Raw genomic sequence first — 16417 nt, 5'->3', positions numbered from 1 at the left:
GCGATGCCCGTGCTGAGTGAGGAGGGAACGCCTCTTCCAAATGGGCACGCCCTTCCCTGGGGAAGTGACCTGCACGTGGACTTGTGGGGAATGCAGTGGCCCCAAGGACAGTTGACATCTTCCTCCCCTCTGTGCAAACAGAGCCCTTCCAGACGGGGCTCCCTGGTGGAGGAAATGGCCTTCTATGGAATCTGGTCGTCACCAACCAAAATCCAAACCACTGCAGCTGCAGCGGGGCCACCGCCTGGCCAGGAGCCTCCCATCTCTGCCCAGGACTCCACTGTCCTCCCATTACTGGACATTTACAGGCCAGTCAGCCTCAGAATGGCCTGTTATTTTTGTGAACAAATGCACTTTGAAAAGATCTGAGTGTAGAGGATATGACAGGAAATAAAAACAAATGAATTACTATTATTTTTGGAGGTACTGGCACTCGGAACTGAACCTGGGACCTCGGATGCAGGAAGCCAGCCCTCAACCACTGAGCCACAGCAGCTCCCTTGAGTTGTTTTTTTCATTTGTTTGCTTGTTGTTCTTTTGTTTTTAGGAGGCACCGGGGACCAAACCCAGGACCTCCCATGTGGGAAGCAGGCGCTCAACCGCTTGAGCCACATCCGCTCCCCAAAACAGATGTATTTTGATGAGCGCTTTACCCTCTGCCAGGCTGCTATGGCAAATACCATACAATGAGTTGGCTTAAACAACAGGAACCTATTTGCTCATGGTTTTGAGACTGGAAGTCTAAAATCAAGACACTGGCCAGGCTTGCTTCTCCTGGAACCTGTGTCATTCTGGTACTGCCACCACAGTCCTCGGGGCTCCAGGCTCACACCTCAGCTCCTGCCGTGTGGTCCTCTCTCGCTCCTTGCATCTGCTCTTCTGGTTTCTGCTGACTTCCTGTGGGGTCTCCAACCTTCTCCCTCTTTATAAGGCATCTAGGAATCTGGATTAAGACCCACCCTCGAACAGTTGGGCCACAACTTAACTAAACTCCAGGAGGTCCTATTTACAGTGGATTCATCTCACATTTATAGAGACGTGGATTAGGACTAAGAACATGCTTGTTGGGGCACATAATCCAATGTACCCTCCTGGTGCTTGACTCCATTACACTCACTTACATATCTATGTTGAAATTAAGGAATATTGAAAAGAGGGAGAAGACAGACAACTCTTCAGCAATTGCTCCTAATTTTTGGTTTGGCCAAGAATGAAGAATGGAAATTTAAATTGAAAAATATGTACCTATATGGCCATGAAATCTTCATTGAAAAAGGAAATATTTCCTTAATTGCCTGTAATTATCAGAGCAACAAGAGCAGAAAGTTGCCCATATTTCCTCACAAGCCTATTAATGTCTATAGGTTCTCCAGTGATGCTCCTTTCCTCGCTGGTATCTTTCACTGCCTTCCCTTGGAAGCCAGATTGCCCACAAGCCCTCCCTGCTGCTCTCGCCTGGGGGTTCAGGGTCCAGCCTTCCACTGCCGCGTGGTCCTCCCCTGTCGACACCCTCTGCCTCACTCATGGACGGGCACACCTTTATAAGAAACTGTAAAAACTATTTCCAAGGTGTTGTACTATTTTATGTCCCTCTTGGTACAAATGAGATTCCAGTTGCTCCACATCCTCAGCGACACTTGTTATCAGAGATTTTAATTTTACCTTTCTAGTGGGCGATAAGACATCCCACTGGGATTTTTTAAAACATTTTTTACCTAAAAATTCCCATTTTAATTTACGTTTTTCTAACATCTAATGATATCTAACATCTTTTCATGTGCCTATTGACTAATTGCATATCTTTTGCCCTTTTCTTAATTAGGTTATCTGTCATCTTACTGCCATATTCTTACATTTTGAAAGATTTTTATATTTTCTGGCTGTGATCCCTTTGACAGATTATTCTGAATATTTTCTCCCAATCTGTGGCTTATCTTGTCTTCTTAACAGTGTCTTTCAAAGACCAAAAGGTTTTAATTTTGATGAGGCCCAATTTATCAATTTTTGCTTTTATGGGTCATGCATTTGTAACTTAATTAAGAAGTCTGCCTAGACAAGGTCACAAAGGTGTTTTTTTTTTTTCTTTCCCAGAAGTGCTATAGTTTTAGGTTTCAGTTGTTGTCACTGGCCCACCCGTTCCAAGCTACATCTGTGTGAGGCAATGGCTGCGGTTCCCTTTTTCAAGTACATGGCCAAGTGCTCTAGCAACTTCTTGTGAGGAAGAAGTGAATTGCCTTGGTGCTCTTGTTGAAAGTCAGATGGCCATGGACACACGGGTCTATATCTGGACTCTGCTCCTCGGATCTAAAAGTCATCAACACACCACTGGGATCGCCAGCACCACACCCCCTTGAGAGCCAACACGACCCTCCGTCTTCGCCAGTTCCACTGCCTTCATCACCAGTACCACACGGCAGTGATTACCGCAGCTCTAAGTGAAGTCTTTAACTCAGGAGTGTCAACCCCTCACTGTGTTCTTCCAAATCATTTAGGCTATACTAACGTCTATGCATTTCTAGACACGTTTTAGTTTCAGCTAATTATAGGTAGTTAACGCAGTGTTTTCTTTCTCAATAAGGATTTCATGGCTCTCTATGTTCCCAGTGTGGTTTTGGGGGTAGAGAAAATAGGAGCAAAGCTAAAATAGTTACTACACTTAGTCTATTTAAATATACTCTTATTTTTAAACCTGTGTCTGGATTCCATTTGCTAATATTATCCTTAACAATCTGTGCTGATGCTCATGAAGGATATCGGCACGTCGTTTTCCTTTCCTGCCACGTCTTTGTCTGATTCAGTATCAGGACAATATTGGCATTATAATCAAGCTGAGAAGTGTTACCTCCTTCCTGTACTGAGTGGGTTTACACAGGACTGATATTGTTTCTTCCTGAAGTAGAACTCACCAGGTTAGCTCTCAGGGCCTGGAGATTTTTTGTGGGAAGCTGTTTCATGACAAATTCAATTTCTTTAACAAAGGCTAATTTACATGTTAGGATTTCTATTTTGGTGGTGGGTGTTAATTTTGGTGATTTGTGTCCTTCAGGGAATTCATCCTTCATCAGAGTTGCCAAATTTGTCTAAAGTGGTCATTCCTTATTTCCTTTTAATGTCTGTGGGATGTGCAGTGAGGTCCCTTCTTCCAGCCATCATTTCTGTGATTTGTGTCTCCTTTTTCAACAATCAGTCTGGCTAGTAGCTTACCAAAGTAATATCTTTTCAGAGAACCAGCTTTTAGTTTCATTAACTTTCTCCATGGTTTGTCTTGCTCTGCTTCACCGGTTTCTGCTTTTATTTTTTCCATCCTTCCACTTGGGGTTTAGCGGCTGATCTTTCCCTGCCTCGTCCCCGCTCTCGGGGGCCCCACAGGACTTTCTAGTCAGCTTACCTCCAAGGGCTCCAGTGCCACCTACCAGCCCAAAGCCCATTCCCCACCCGCGGTTTTATTTACAGCTCCCTCCTCTTCATTCAGTTTCAACGAGCAGATCCGAATATTCACTCAGCAGCTTGCACAGGAAGGGCCTGCTCAGAAAAGCCCGCCTCGGCCCACGCCGCGGCCGCTGGAACCCCTTAGCAACACCGGCTCCCGACCTGTGTCCGACACCGGGAAACACAAAGAGCTGGCGCCGCAGGCGCGCCCTGTGCCCCGGGCGGGGCGCGGGCGCCGGGGGACCCCTCACCCCGTGCCGCGAGCTCGTGGACCACCCACCGCGCGGCTCAGGAGGCGGCCCCAGCGCAGGAGGCGAGGCCGGGGCGCCCCAGCCCTCCGCCCACCCGCCGCCGCCAAAGAGTCTCGCGTGGGCGCCGCGAGTCCGCCAGGGCAGCGCGGGGCTTGGAGGGCGCAGGACGCATGCGCGGGGGCGGGCCCGGCGCCGTTGCCGTGGCTACAGGGACGCGCTACGGGCGGGCAGCGCGCTTCCGGGGCGGGGCGCGGGCGCCGGAAGTGCGTGGCCGCCGGGGCCATGGCGGGGCTCGGCGTCGCCGTCCTGCTGCTGGCGGCCGCGTCCTGGCCGCCGGCCTCGGCCTCGGGCGAGGAGTTCTGGCCCGGCCAGTCGGCGGCCGACATCCTGTCGGGGGCGGCGTCCCGCAGGCGGTAAAGCGCCCGCGCCGGCCGGGGTGCGGGGTCCGGGGTGCGGGGAGCGGGGAGCGGGGCCGGGGGGTGCGGGGTCCGGGGGGCGGGGAGCGGGGCCGGGGGGTGGGCGGGCCCGCGCGGGGCCGTTGGGGCGAGCGGCGGGGCCCGGGGGCGCGAGCGGGGTCGAGGCGGGCGCGCCGGGGGGCGCGAGGAGGCGGGCCCGGGCCTCCGCCCCCCTCCCCACAGACCCCAGGCCTGTGGCCCCGAGGCACGGTCGCCCCAGTGCCCCCCGCGACCCCGGGAACGCGTCCCGTTGGAGCCCGCAGGAAGGGGGCCGGCCTGGGAGGGCCCTTCCACCCCGGGTGAACCTGGAGGGTCCTTGCCCCGGGTTTGAGGAGACCCAGAACCCAGTTTGGATGGGATGGGCCTTATTGTTCACTTGGGGTCATTGCGTGTCCATCCAGATGCTGGAGGGGTCAAGAGCCTTTTTCAGGGCCGGTGGGCAGTGGTGGTGGGCCTGGTACCAACAGAGCTCCGGCCGGGGGCTGCCTGGGTGACGGAGAGGCGGCCCCTTCCCCCAGGTTGGCAGTCTTGGAGGCTTACAGCATCGCGTCCTCTGGCCTTAAGCGAGCGTGGAGGGAAGCTGACATGTTGGAGGGTGGACAAGGTCCAGTGCCCACCAGCCGCTGGCTGACCCTGCTTGGAGTAGGGCAGCAGCTCCTCAAGGTGTCCCGGGACCCCTGGGGTTTTGGAGCCATTTCCCTGGTGTTATAATAGCTGGACAGTATTTGCCTTTTTCACTCTCATTTTTCATACAAGGATACTGTGGAGTTTTTCAGAGGTTCCCTGACCCAAGAGCCCAAGAGACTGAATGCAGAGCAGATATGGAAATCCAGAATCTCTGACCTTTAAAGAGATTTACAAACATGAAAATCATTGATACCCTTCTCAGTAAATATGTTGAAAACTTCGGTTATTTTTCATGAAAATGTTAACATGTAATGGGTTTATTGTTACTTTTTAAACAAGTTAGAACTTTTCTGAAGTTCGAGTTTTATTTTCTAAAACAGAACTGTTGAAAGATTGATCCCACATAAATAAAGTGCTTTGGGGTCCTGAGTAATTGTTCAGAGTATATATTAGTTTCCACTGGAATAAATTACCACAAACTTGGTGGCTTAAAACAACAAAAATTTATTGTCTTGTGATTTGGAAGCCAGAAGTCCACGATCGAGGTGTGCACGGGGCTGCTGCTTCCTGAAGGCTCCGGGGCAGCATCGGTGCCAGGCTTCCCTTTGGAGCCACTGGCTTGCAGCCGCTCTCCCCATCTCTGCTTCTGTCGCACAGCCTGTCCCTACGTCTCTCTGTCCACTTACAATGACAGCAGTCACTGGACTTAGCCCGAAGTCCAAGGTGGTTTCATTTTGAGCTCCTTAACTCGTTACATTTGCAAAGACCCTTATTCCAAGTCAGGTCACGTTTGGAGGTTCTGGGTGGGTGTGGTTTGCTGGGGCACCATTCACCCCACGACCGTGTCAAGAGATCTTTGGACCAGAGTTGGCGAGCTGCCGGGGAGCTGGACTGGACCGGGTGGTTTTAACGCGCTCGCCTGCCCAGGTTGTTTGACTTAGCTTGTTGCTGCGCGCTGCACGGTGCGGCGTCCGCCGCGCCTCCCGGGTGTGAGCGGGCGGTCCTGTAGACACGGCCTCTCCCAGCTGGACGCCGCGGGAGCGTGGGAGGCACGGGGGGCTTCTGGAGAGGCCTCAGCTCCCTCTCCCTGTCCAGGTACCTCTTGTACGACGTCAACACCCCCGAGGGCTTCAACCTCCGCCGAGACGTCTACATCCGCGTCGCTTCTCTGCTGAAGACGCTGCTGAAGACGGAGGAGTGGGCGCTGGTGCTGCCGCCCTGGGGCCGCCTCTACCACTGGCAGACGCCCGGCATCCGCCAGGTCCGCATCCCGTGGTCGGAGTTCTTTGATGTTCCAAGTCTCAATAAGAACATCCCGGTCATCGAGTACGAGCAGTTCATCGCAGGTGAGGCGCGCGGCTCGCTGGTCCCTGTGAGCGCCGGGCGGCCGCGCACCCGACCCTCCCGCGGCCCCCCGGCAGGCCCCTGGTGCTTGCTCTGCGTCGGGCCCCCCCATGTCTCCCACACCTGCCGGTGATTTCTCTGTAAGGTTTCTAGGGAATCAGGTCTGAAGTTTGTGAGCTCTGTGTTCCCTTGCCTCCGAAAAGCGTGGCACCCTGGTAAGTAGCCGCGGAGCAGCCACTTAGAGCTACGATGAGAAAGCGGTGTGGACAGGCAGCCCCTCCTCTCGCCTCAACCACTCGTTCTGTGGTCGGTCTTCTCCGCGTGCCGACGAAGACGCCGTGTTTAATTGAGTCCTGTCTGGTGGTTCCGTCTTAGTTTTTGGAGAGAGAAGTTATTCCGTCTTTAGAACACAGATGTTTAGAGCTCGTTATTGCTTTGTTTGGAAGACAGACTGGAAAAATAAGAGATGCTTTTTTCTGGCTGTGTTTTAAAGGCACTGAGGAAGAGTCAGTCTACGCTGGCTGATCCTCGTGCTGTTTATTGAATTCTTACTGAAAGGGCCCCGGTTCAGGAGTGTGGCTTGTCTGTGTTTATCTTCACTTCTCGGGACTGATCTTGAGGCACCTGAGGTCTTGTCACTTTGAAATGCTTTTCTGTCTCCTTGTGAATTTGTGGGCCTGGATGAATGAGAGAGTATCTCCTGATATTTCCTGTCACGTTGGAGCAAAATCTGAAACCTGTGAAGAGCTTTCTTGCCTGCACCCTCCCCCGACTCTGACCTTTGACATTTACCTGGGAGCCCCTGGACCAAGCACTGGAGTTGGGCACGTCGCAGGGTTGAGTTCCTGCTCAGAGCCTGCCCTTCCCTCCCTCGGGGCCGGGCAGCGTGTCAGGAGGTGTGGGGAGAGACTGGGCCTCCGGCATTTTGAAGTAGCCCTTAAGGACTGGAAGCTGTTGGGGCAGGAAGGTGGGCAGGTGAGTCGGTGTCCGTCCAGGTGGAGGTGGGCAGGTTGGGAGGCGCACGCTGTGCGGGGAGGCCTGCCCGGCCCTGGGGCTCTGCCGAGCTCTGCTCCCACCTGGGACGGGAAGGGTGGGATCTGCCCTCAGAGCTCCTGGGGGGCCCCCCAGAGGGCCCAGCGCCTGGAGTGCAGGTGATGTGGACTCTCAGTGAAATCCCAGCCTCACCCTGGCCGCCTTGTGGGGGAGACCACCCACACTGACCTCGGGGCCGCTCAGTGACACAGGCGTCAACCCCCAAGTGGCGGGGCCGTGGGAAATGGACTGCATTCCCTTACTCTGGGGTCTCTGGTTCCTGGGAGCGGTGGTTAGACTGGCGTGTCCACTCGGCCAGGTCCTGGTGCCCAGGTGTCGGGTCAGGCACACCCTGGGCTAACTGTAACACGAGGACCTTCCGTGGACTGTGATCGTCAGTGAGTTGGTGGCACCCACGGCTGGTCACATCTACAGTCACTGAGGAGATCACCGTCAGCAGCGAGGGGCAGCTCATCCGGTCGGTGGAAGACCTTAAAAGGAGGTGATTTCAGCATTCAGAGAGAGAATTCCTATCTCTCTTTCAGACAGCCGTTGTCTCCTTGGAACTCACTAAGGACTTTGTCGGATCCCGTGGCTTGCCTGCCTTACGGAATTTGCACTTGTGCATCCCCACGGTTGTGCCAGACAGTTTTGTGAAACCTCGTAGTAATTATAGGTCTCTTCTGGGGGTTCTGTGAGAATCCTGTTACAGCTTGGTACTGGGCATAGAGCAACCTGACAGTGGGGGTTCCTGAGTTGGTTCTGGGTGCTTCTGCAATTGTCTCTCCACTCGATTAGATTCGAGGGCACTAACGACTCTCTTTCCAGTAACAGGAGGCCACTGGCCGTCCGTGCTGTGAGTTGGCAATAGTGATACACAGAATATCACCACTGAATATGAGTACTCCCATGCTTAAAAGAGGCAAGGCTTTGGGTGAGAGTGATTTTGACACCTTAACAGAGTTTCATAGGGTTAAAAGAGTGATGTTGACTGGCTGTTGCTAAATATGCTCGATACAGGTACAGAAAGTTACATTTCTTGGCTCGATAGTTACAGAAAGGAATCAACTGAAAGCTTCAAGTTTGCATCTTAAGCACTGCAAGAATAATGGGAAAGTTTCTGCGTGTGCTCTGAAAGAAAATCTCATCTCGTGCAGCTGCAGACTTGGGATCTCTGAAAACCAGCCTTAGACTCTCAATGTACACGTAGCAGAGTTACAAAGGAAACAGGGTGTCTGCTGTTAGAGGGAGGCCATTGATGGGCAAGAAGTGGAACCCTGAGGCGGGATGGAGACATGCGGGGTGATGATGGTATCGGTGCAGATGCCGAAACCCTAAGTCCTGCTGAGACTTTGCCGAGGAGCCGCCCCAGTGTCAGGCACCCCCGCCCCCCCCCCCCCCGGGGAGTCCAGACCTCCGCCCTGCCCTGGAGAAGCCGTCACACTGGGCTCCTTCTCCACCTGTGACGGCTCAGCCCTCGGCCCTGCGTATGGGGCCGTTCTCTTGTGCGGGTTGGCTGCTGGGCACCAACAGCAGAACCTGCGTTCCTCGCGCTTGTGTCCTATGGAAGGAGATAGAAATAAATAAGTGAACAAGTGAGCTGCTGTGTGGTGTTTGAGGTGATGGAGAGTGCAGTGGGGGAAAGAGCAGGAAGGGGGTGTGGGGAGGATTGGAGGGGCGGGGGCTGGGGAGCACAGGAGTGGGGGCTGGGGAGTGTGGGGCGGGGGCCGGGGAGCGCAGGAGTGGGGGCTGGGGAGCACAGGGGCAGGGCTGGGGAGTGCTGGGTGGGGTTGGGGAGTGCAGGGACCGCGGGGCAGATGTGCAGGGGCCTGTATGGTGATGGCCTCCTGAGAGGGGAGTGGGCCAGCCCGGGGGCTGCACTGCAGAAGGGCGGGGCCTGGGGCACCTGGGCTCGCAGCCAGAGCCTGCGGGCTGTGAGGGGTGGGCTTGGCCCTGGTGAGCAGGTACAGGAGAATAGAGAAGGGGGCGGGCCGGGGGCCTCCACCCGTAAGAGGCTGGGGAGAGGATGGGGGCCCCCAGGAAGGCGGCTAGAGGCCTCGACCAGGCCCGGGCCCCCCTTCCCAGCAGTGCCACTCGCCCCTCTGGGGTCCTGTGCCCTGGCGGCATGCGTTCTCCCCGCCTCTGCCCTCGCGAGCATCCGCTCGGGGAGCAAGGGGGCGGAGACTAAATCCACAGACGTGCCCGTGTGCTGCAGCCGCCCGGCCCCTGTGCCGGTGCCCTCGGTGACCCTCACGGCCCGTTTCCTGGTCTTTTACAGAGTCCGGCGGCCCCTTCATCGACCAGGTTTATGTCCTGCAAGGTTTCGCCGAGGGCTGGACAGACGGGACCTGGGAGGAGAAGGTGGCCGACAGGGCCTGCCTCGGTCAGCCGCTCTACTACCAGGACAAGCACGAGTACTACAGGTAGTGCCCGCGTGGCCCGGCCCACCCCCTGTGCGGTGGGGCTGCCCCAGGGCCGTCGGCAGGCGGGCTCGCCGCGCACATGTGCGTGGCCGCAGCGTCCTCCTGGCCCCAGCCCGGCCCCGCGGGGACTACCGGTGCTCACCGCACTCCCCCGGGCCGGGCCTGCCCTCGGTCCTCACGTCCAGGTCTCCTGCCATTCCTGCCACCTCGAAGTGGTCATGCGCCTCCCTGGTTTACAGGTGAGGAAACTGAGGCAGTTTCAGAAAGACCTGGTCAAGATGATTACCACTTCCCCCATCTTCTTTTAAAATAAAATTTTATTGACATTTATTCATACCTGAACAAACACAAACAGGAAGTGTGTAGTCAAAGTTGTGAACTTTCAAAACACACATACCGCCATGCGGCGCTCCCGCACGTCACCCACCACCGCCACCTCGTGTTGTCACAAAACAGTTGTTACAAACCACGAAAGAGCATCGTCGTCATGTTTGTGCTACGGTAACATTCAGCCCGCACTTTTCCTGTAACCGACCGGTTAGTACCAGCCTGAGTTAGTGTCACGTATTGTCTCTCAGGAGAAAACGTTCTCCTCTCTGCCCTGCTAACCACATCCATCTCCCGCCTCTTGCACAGCCCCACGCTTTGCCCAGTCCATCCAAAGTGTCCACTCAGTGGCTTCATTTTCATCACAGAGCTGTGCTGTCGTCACCTCAGTCCAGGTTAGAATGTTCTCCTGAGGCCAAAAGGAAAACTCCCATCCCCCTCATGCCCCCATTGTCCCTTAGGATTGAAGTAATATGTTCTTACCTTTGTTGTAAAATATTACAGTATTACTGTTAATTATTGCCCATAAGCTACTTAGCACCTTGTAAGAGCATTCTTGTATTTATTCTAGTAACTGCAGTCTTTACCCACCACCGAGATCACTGTTGCGCCTTCCCCAGGTGATTCTCCAGCTTCCTTTCCCATGGCTCCTCCGTCCGCAGACGGGCCCTTAGCCACAGTCCCCTTCACAGATGGTGGCACGCGTTGCGCTCCCTGTAATGCCGCTCTTTAACACGCCGGCAATCCTGGGATTGAGCCCGTGCGTGTGAATCTAGGTTCTGTTTGTCGCCTGTGCAGAAGACACAAGTGGGAAGTCCCGTGGCCGTGGCGGCGCAGTCTTGTTAACCCTGAACGCGAGGCCCCGCCGGCGCCCTGCCTTGCAGAGCCCCAGGCGCGAGCACCGGCCTCGGGTGCTGCGGACGCCGGCGGCTCTTCGAGGCGCACGGGCGTCTGCAGGGGCCGTACCCGCCCCGGCCGTGGCACTGGCGGCTCACGGCGTTCACGGCAGCTCCTTCCGGGCGGCCCTGCTTCCCCTCACCAGGCGGTGTCCAGGGTTCGCGGCGACAGCTGCCGCGGCTCCTCAGCGCCGGGGAGTTCACGGGGTTCTGGTTTTCCTGAGCACACCGCCACCCGGATGAGTTTCCACGCGCGCTGGGCGTGCTCGAGGCGGAGCCCCCGGGCGCGCGTGGACCTGCGCCTGAGGCTGACGGGCGTCCTCTGCTCTTCCCCTGCAGGGGGTGGTTCTGGGGGTACGAGGAGACGAGGGCCCTCAACGTCTCCTGCCTCTCCGTCCAGGGCTCGGCCTCCGTCGTCGCGCCCGTCCTGCTGAAGAACACGTCGGCGCGGTGAGTGCCGCCCGCTCGGCGGTGGGCTGCGGGGCCGCTGGGGGTCGCGTCTGCCCCGACCCAGGCGCCTGCGGTGCGCGACGTCCTGGCGCTGCGCCGCGCGCTGGAACTGGTCGGGCGGCGGGCTGTGGGGTCAGGAGGAGGCTGCGCATCCCGGGGCCGAGGTCCCGGCGCTCGGTGCAGGCTCGAGGCTGGCGCCCCTCCTGGTTGTTCTTGAGCTGCCGTGTTCCCGAGGCGCCAGGAAAGCCGTCGCCGTGTCAGCCCAGCCTGCGTCCTGTTTCCTCTTTTCTCTTTTCTCATCTGACTCACAAAACCAGTTGCTCGGTGTGTCCTCAGTGCCGGGCGCTGCGCGGGGGAGGGCACCAGCTGGGCACTTCGAGCCGCGTCCGGCCCTGTGGGCAGGGCGCTTGTCAGAGGCTGGAGGGCAGGGCGTCCGGAAGGCCGAGGAGCGGTCAGTGCAGCCCGGGAGCCGCCACCCGTGGGGGGGAGCAGCCGGGCTGTGGGATGGGGGTGGAGGGGCTGCCGCGGGCCCCCTGCGCGGGCACGGCGAGTCCTGGCTGTGCTGCGAGCCCTGTGCCCGCGGGTTTTCCCTCTCCCCGTCCCACTGGCCATTGGAACGTGTGGCTGGAGCAGGGTGGGCAGAGCCGGGGCGGAGCGGGAGGCTGGGAGGGGCTGCGGGCCCTGTGCTGCCGTGCCACGTGCCGGCCTCGGAGCGGTCAGGTGTGGTGCGCGTGTCCAGGCTGGGAGCAGAAGGCCCCGTGGGCTCCGGGTTGACGTCCAGGCGCTCGGCCTCTCCGGGAGCCTCCGGAAGCCGGGGCATCTGCAGGGTCTGAGTTACCCTCGGTGCTGCCCCACCTGGCTGCCTCCAGGGCTGCTGGCGGCCATGGTGCCAGGAGCCCGCTCGCCCGCTGGGGGCTGGCCGAGGCCCGCACCTTCTTCCCGGGATCCCTCGCTGGGGGCAGGCCACGCGGGCAGGGGCCGTGCCGTGGCGGTGTGCGGGTTGGCATTGCTGCAGACTTCACGTCGGCATGGTGGTGATGTGGTTGCGGGTCCTGAGGTGAGGCCCCCTCAGCTGCCCACGAGCCACCGGGCAGAGGGGCTGGCCGAAGGCGGGTGAGGGCTCTCGAACCCTGGGTGGGACCCCCGACCGAGGATGCCCTGCTTGGGAGTGAGGCCTGCAGCGGCGAGGGCAGCGGGCGGCCTGCGTTCCACCTACAGGCCGCCTCTGAGTGGACAGCGCAGCTGCAGCAGCCACTGGGCCTCACAGCTGCTGCCCGGCGTGCCCAGGGCCTGAGGTGGCCCCTGGCTCGGAGGAGCTGCTGGGAGCATCGGTGCGCGGGAGACGCGCGCGTGGCTGCTGCTTGCTGGCGCGGGCCGGCCGCGAGTCACGTTCCATACACGGAAACGTGGAGACAGGGAGTTGTCGAGGGAACAAGCAAATTTTTTGGTCCCTGAATCCCGCTCTTAGGTCGTCATCAGTTCCTTGGGTGTCAAGAGCAGATCGGGCTGCGGTTTCGGCCGCGGGATGCGCAGTGTTACTGGTCAGCGCCTGGCGTGCGTCGGGCGCCTGTGAGTGGAAGCAGGCGACTCGCCAGCACGGCCCCCCTTCTGCTTGGTGGTTTCTCCAGAGTTTCCGAGGCTGTTACTGAGCCCGTGGCCTGGTCGTCCTCGAGCAGCCTGTGGGAGTCGGGGTTTGGAAGGCGGCAGGGGTGGGCCCCGTGTCCCCCGCAGACGCTGTCCCTGTGCGCTGGCGCTGACGCCTGGTTCCACCCTCGGGGGAAGCCTTTGGTTCCCATCACCTTTAGAGGGCGTCCCCGTGTTTCTCCGCTAGGGGAGTACAGTCCACAGACGTCTGCAGTGTCCTCAGGCTGCGCCAGGCACCCGCCCACCAGGACCGAGCTGCCCCGTGCCCGGCCGACAGTGCGTCCCAGCACACAAGCCCGAGGCACAGTGGCGTCCACTGCACATGGGACGGGCCACTCCAGACCCCGCCTGGGCCTTGGCACTGCGAAGAGATGGGGCCAGGCCATCCTCGGGGCTCCAGCCTGCGCCTTCCCGGGCGTCCCTGCTCTTAGCCCCTTGGCAGGCGGCCTCGCTTCTGGGTGTGGAGGGCAGCGTGGGCCAGGCTGGCACAGTGAGCGCGCCCTGAAGGTCACCGTCAGGTGGTCCTTGTGGCCCTGCAGGTGCCTCTTCTCCCAGAGCTCCTGTGGGCACCTGGCGGGCTTCCGGGAGGCGGCCATGGCCCCGGGCCCGGGGCAGCTGGCTGGTGTGGCCAGGCCATGGCCGCTCGGCCCCCTGGCACTGCTGGGCCTCTGGCCGCGCCCCCAGCCCTCGGCCCCTCTGCTGCCCCCAGGCCGCGCACGCCGGGCTCTGCTTGGAGGTCCCCAGGAGCCCCTGCCCCAGCCCTGGCCGACCCAGTCCCCCCGTCACGGGCCTGAGCCCCTCCCTGCTGGGCGTCGAGGCCCCGCCCTGCCCGTGCGGACCCCGAGTCAGCCCGGTTGGCGTGTCGACGCCAGCTCTCCAGGACCTGCGGGTTCCAGCTCCGACTGCCCGAGCAAAGCAGGAGCCTCCTGGTGGTTGACAGACTCAAGGGAAGGGGCTTCTTCTGGCTGTCGGGGTGGACGGGGATTGGGAAATGCAGGACTCGGGGCTGGAGTGAGCTCTGGGATCGTCCTCGGAGGACTCGTGGCCTGACTCGAGGCTCAGCCCGCCCCGTGGCCGGGAGGGGCGGCCGCCTGGACCTTCACCGAGGCCCCTGCCGTGTGGGAGGCGGGGGTCCATGAGCTGGGGCGGGCCAGGGGCACCGGGGTGCTGGGGAGGCCAGACAAGGGGTGCCGGGGGCACCGGGGATGCCGGGGGTGCTGGGCCAGGGGTGCCGGGTGGGCTGGGGTGCCGGGCGGGCCGGGGGTGCTGAGTGGGCTGGGGTTGGCGGGCGGGCCAGGGGTGCTGGGCCAGGGGTGCCGGGCGGGCTGGGGTGCGGGGCAGACAGCGGCTCCAGCTCGCTCACGTCCCCTCGGCAGCCTCCTGCCCACCCCCTGCCCGGCCCCCACCGCCCCCTCTGGCGGGAGCTCCCAGAGCTGGCCCGTCACCATGTCCATGTCCAAGCCACGGCCCTGGGCCCCGGCCAGGACAGGAGGCAGGTTCCCAGGAGGTCCTGGGGTAGGCGGCGCGGCGGCAGGCATGGGCCCCGGCACTGCTGTGTGTCGGCGTCTGTGTCCTGGGTGGGGGGCCCACACCTCTTGGTTGCCCTTCCCTTCACCCGACCTGCTCCCCCGTGCCCCCCAGTGCCCGGGCTGCCCGCCCCCGGCCTGTCGCCCTTCTGCCCCGTGGGAGCAGCAGCCTCGCTTCCACACGTGCTGTCGGCCCTCCGCTGGGTGCCGGGTGGGTGCAAGCCTCGGACCCCGGTTCCGTGGCTGCAGTTGTGGCCTGGGACAGCCGGCTCGTCAGGCCCCCACGTGTCCGAGCAGCTGCCCAGGGCCCCGGGCTCCAGACGGGGCAGGTTTCAGGACAGGCCCTGGCGTGGTGGCTGACTCACCGGCACGCCAGCCTTGGGGGGCTCTCCCTGGGGATGCAGGAGCCCCCTCGGCCAGGAGCCTGCCGCCCTGCTGTGGGCCCCAGGACGTCAGCTCTTACGTCACGTCTACGCTGGTGGCTCATTCCGGCACGGAGGGTGCGGCATCTCTGGTGAGGGCCTGTGCACACGGGCGCGGTGCCAGGACAGCAGGCTCAGATCAGGGGCCCCGAGGCCTTGGCCCTGGCACCCAGGGTGCCAGGTCGGGGGTCTCGGTCCTACCTGGGCCTCGCCGGTCGTGTGCTCGGCTCTGCGCGGTGTGGGCCACGGAGCTCTCGGCAGCTCGAGTAGTCGGGGCTGGCGTCCTGAACAAGGGTGCAAACAGCACAGGGTACAGGTCAGGCTCATTCAGAGACGCAAGTTCATAAGTCGCTGTGTTCTGCTGTGGTGGAAAAATCCACATGACCTTGATGCAGAAAAAGTATTTACAATTCTGCTGCACACACAGACGAGGAGTGGGAGGGAAGTTGGCTCCACTGCTCGAGGTACTTTCAGAAACCCCCCGGCACTGGTGTCTTTGGGGAGCAGAGAGCTGTCCCCTGAGGCCCGGGCCCCCACAGGGCAGTTGTACTTACCCTGTCTGCAGCAGGAGCCCCTAGCCCCGGCAGCCAGGAACGAAGAGCACGTGAGTGTCGCAGACGGGGAGCCTACGGCTCTGTCGGCGGACGACGCGGTTGCACGTGCGGAGTCCCCACCAGACCTCTGCGCTCTAGAGTCGTAACGGCGTCCCAGGGGGGCTGGCTGTGAAGTCAGCATCTGGTCCTAAATAGCTTCCACGCGCGCTCACCCGAGGAGGACTCAGGACCCGGCCCTCGCTGTGGCTGCGCAGAGGCGTCCTTCCGAGTCCAGCCTGGGGAGGGCGTGGACAGCGCAGCTCTGCAGAGGAGGCCCTGGCAGGCACGGCCTTCGCGGTGACCACAGGGCCTGCGCAGGCTGGCCGCGCCCTCGGCGTGGGGGGAGGCCCTGCCTCCAGTCTTCCACCCACGGCCCGTCCACGTGTCCAGCCCGGCAGAGCCCACGGTGGGCGTCCTGCACGGCCCCCTGTGCTCAGAGCTGCCGGTTACCCAGCCGGGAGGCACTGGAGGACACAGCCCAGCGGCTGTGCGGGGCCCTGGGTGGGCCGGGCCGGGGGGCGTCGGGGGCTGAGGCCTGCGGGAGGCGGGGGCTGTTAGCGTGCCGTGTCGGTGTGGGTTGTAGCCCAGCAAAGCCAGGCCTCCTCCGCCCCGTGTTCAGGAATCTTCCAGCAGCGTCGCTCCTGACGGCCCGACCCGGGAGCCCACGTCCCTCAGCGGGAGGGGGGTGAGTGGACGGACATGTGTCGGAGCCGAGCATTGCCCCCGGGAAATGGGGCGGCTGCGGCTGCAGGCGCGGAAGTGCCGTGTGTTGACCGGCAGAGCGGGCGAGGCCGGCGTCAGCAGGTGCCGGTTTCCACTGAGAGTCCAGGAGCAGGCCGCACTCGCCCCTCGTCCAGGCAGGCGTGTGGGAGGCGAGGCCCAGACGCACCTGCTCTCGCGGCCCCCGCGGTCGGGGGCGTCACCTTGGTCCGGTGGGCCGTGCAGGGCCGCGTCTTTCGGCCATTTGTCCCCCTCTGCACAGAACGCAGCGCCCGTTT

At 60.6% G+C, this 16417-nt stretch overlaps 1 protein-coding gene across 4 annotated transcripts in view; it reads left to right on the top strand.

Annotated features, from left to right (window-relative positions):
* The first annotated feature begins 3942 nt into the window (after window positions 1-3942).
* The window catches only part of POFUT2 (protein O-fucosyltransferase 2), a 28245-nt gene continuing 15770 nt past the window's right edge, over window positions 3943-16417 (top strand). Inside the window, exons 1-4 of one of the 4 annotated variants that reach the window (XM_058296352.2) lie at window positions 3943-4093; window positions 5858-6108; window positions 9417-9561; window positions 11124-11234. In XM_058296352.2, the coding sequence (XP_058152335.1) occupies window positions 3963-4093; window positions 5858-6108; window positions 9417-9561; window positions 11124-11234 (638 nt within the window). In that variant the 5' untranslated portion in view covers window positions 3943-3962. The remainder of the gene's footprint in view (window positions 4094-5857; window positions 6109-9416; window positions 9562-11123; window positions 11235-16417) is intronic. The other 3 variants (XM_071215000.1, XM_058296353.1, XM_071215001.1) reach the window with 3 other exon arrangements.

The sequence above is a fragment of the Dasypus novemcinctus genome, chromosome 4, assembly GCF_030445035.2.
Source record: "Dasypus novemcinctus isolate mDasNov1 chromosome 4, mDasNov1.1.hap2, whole genome shotgun sequence".
NCBI lineage: Eukaryota > Metazoa > Chordata > Mammalia > Cingulata > Dasypodidae > Dasypus > Dasypus novemcinctus.
Note: the sequence above shows the minus strand (reverse complement) of the source record. Positions and strands in the feature narration are given on the sequence as shown.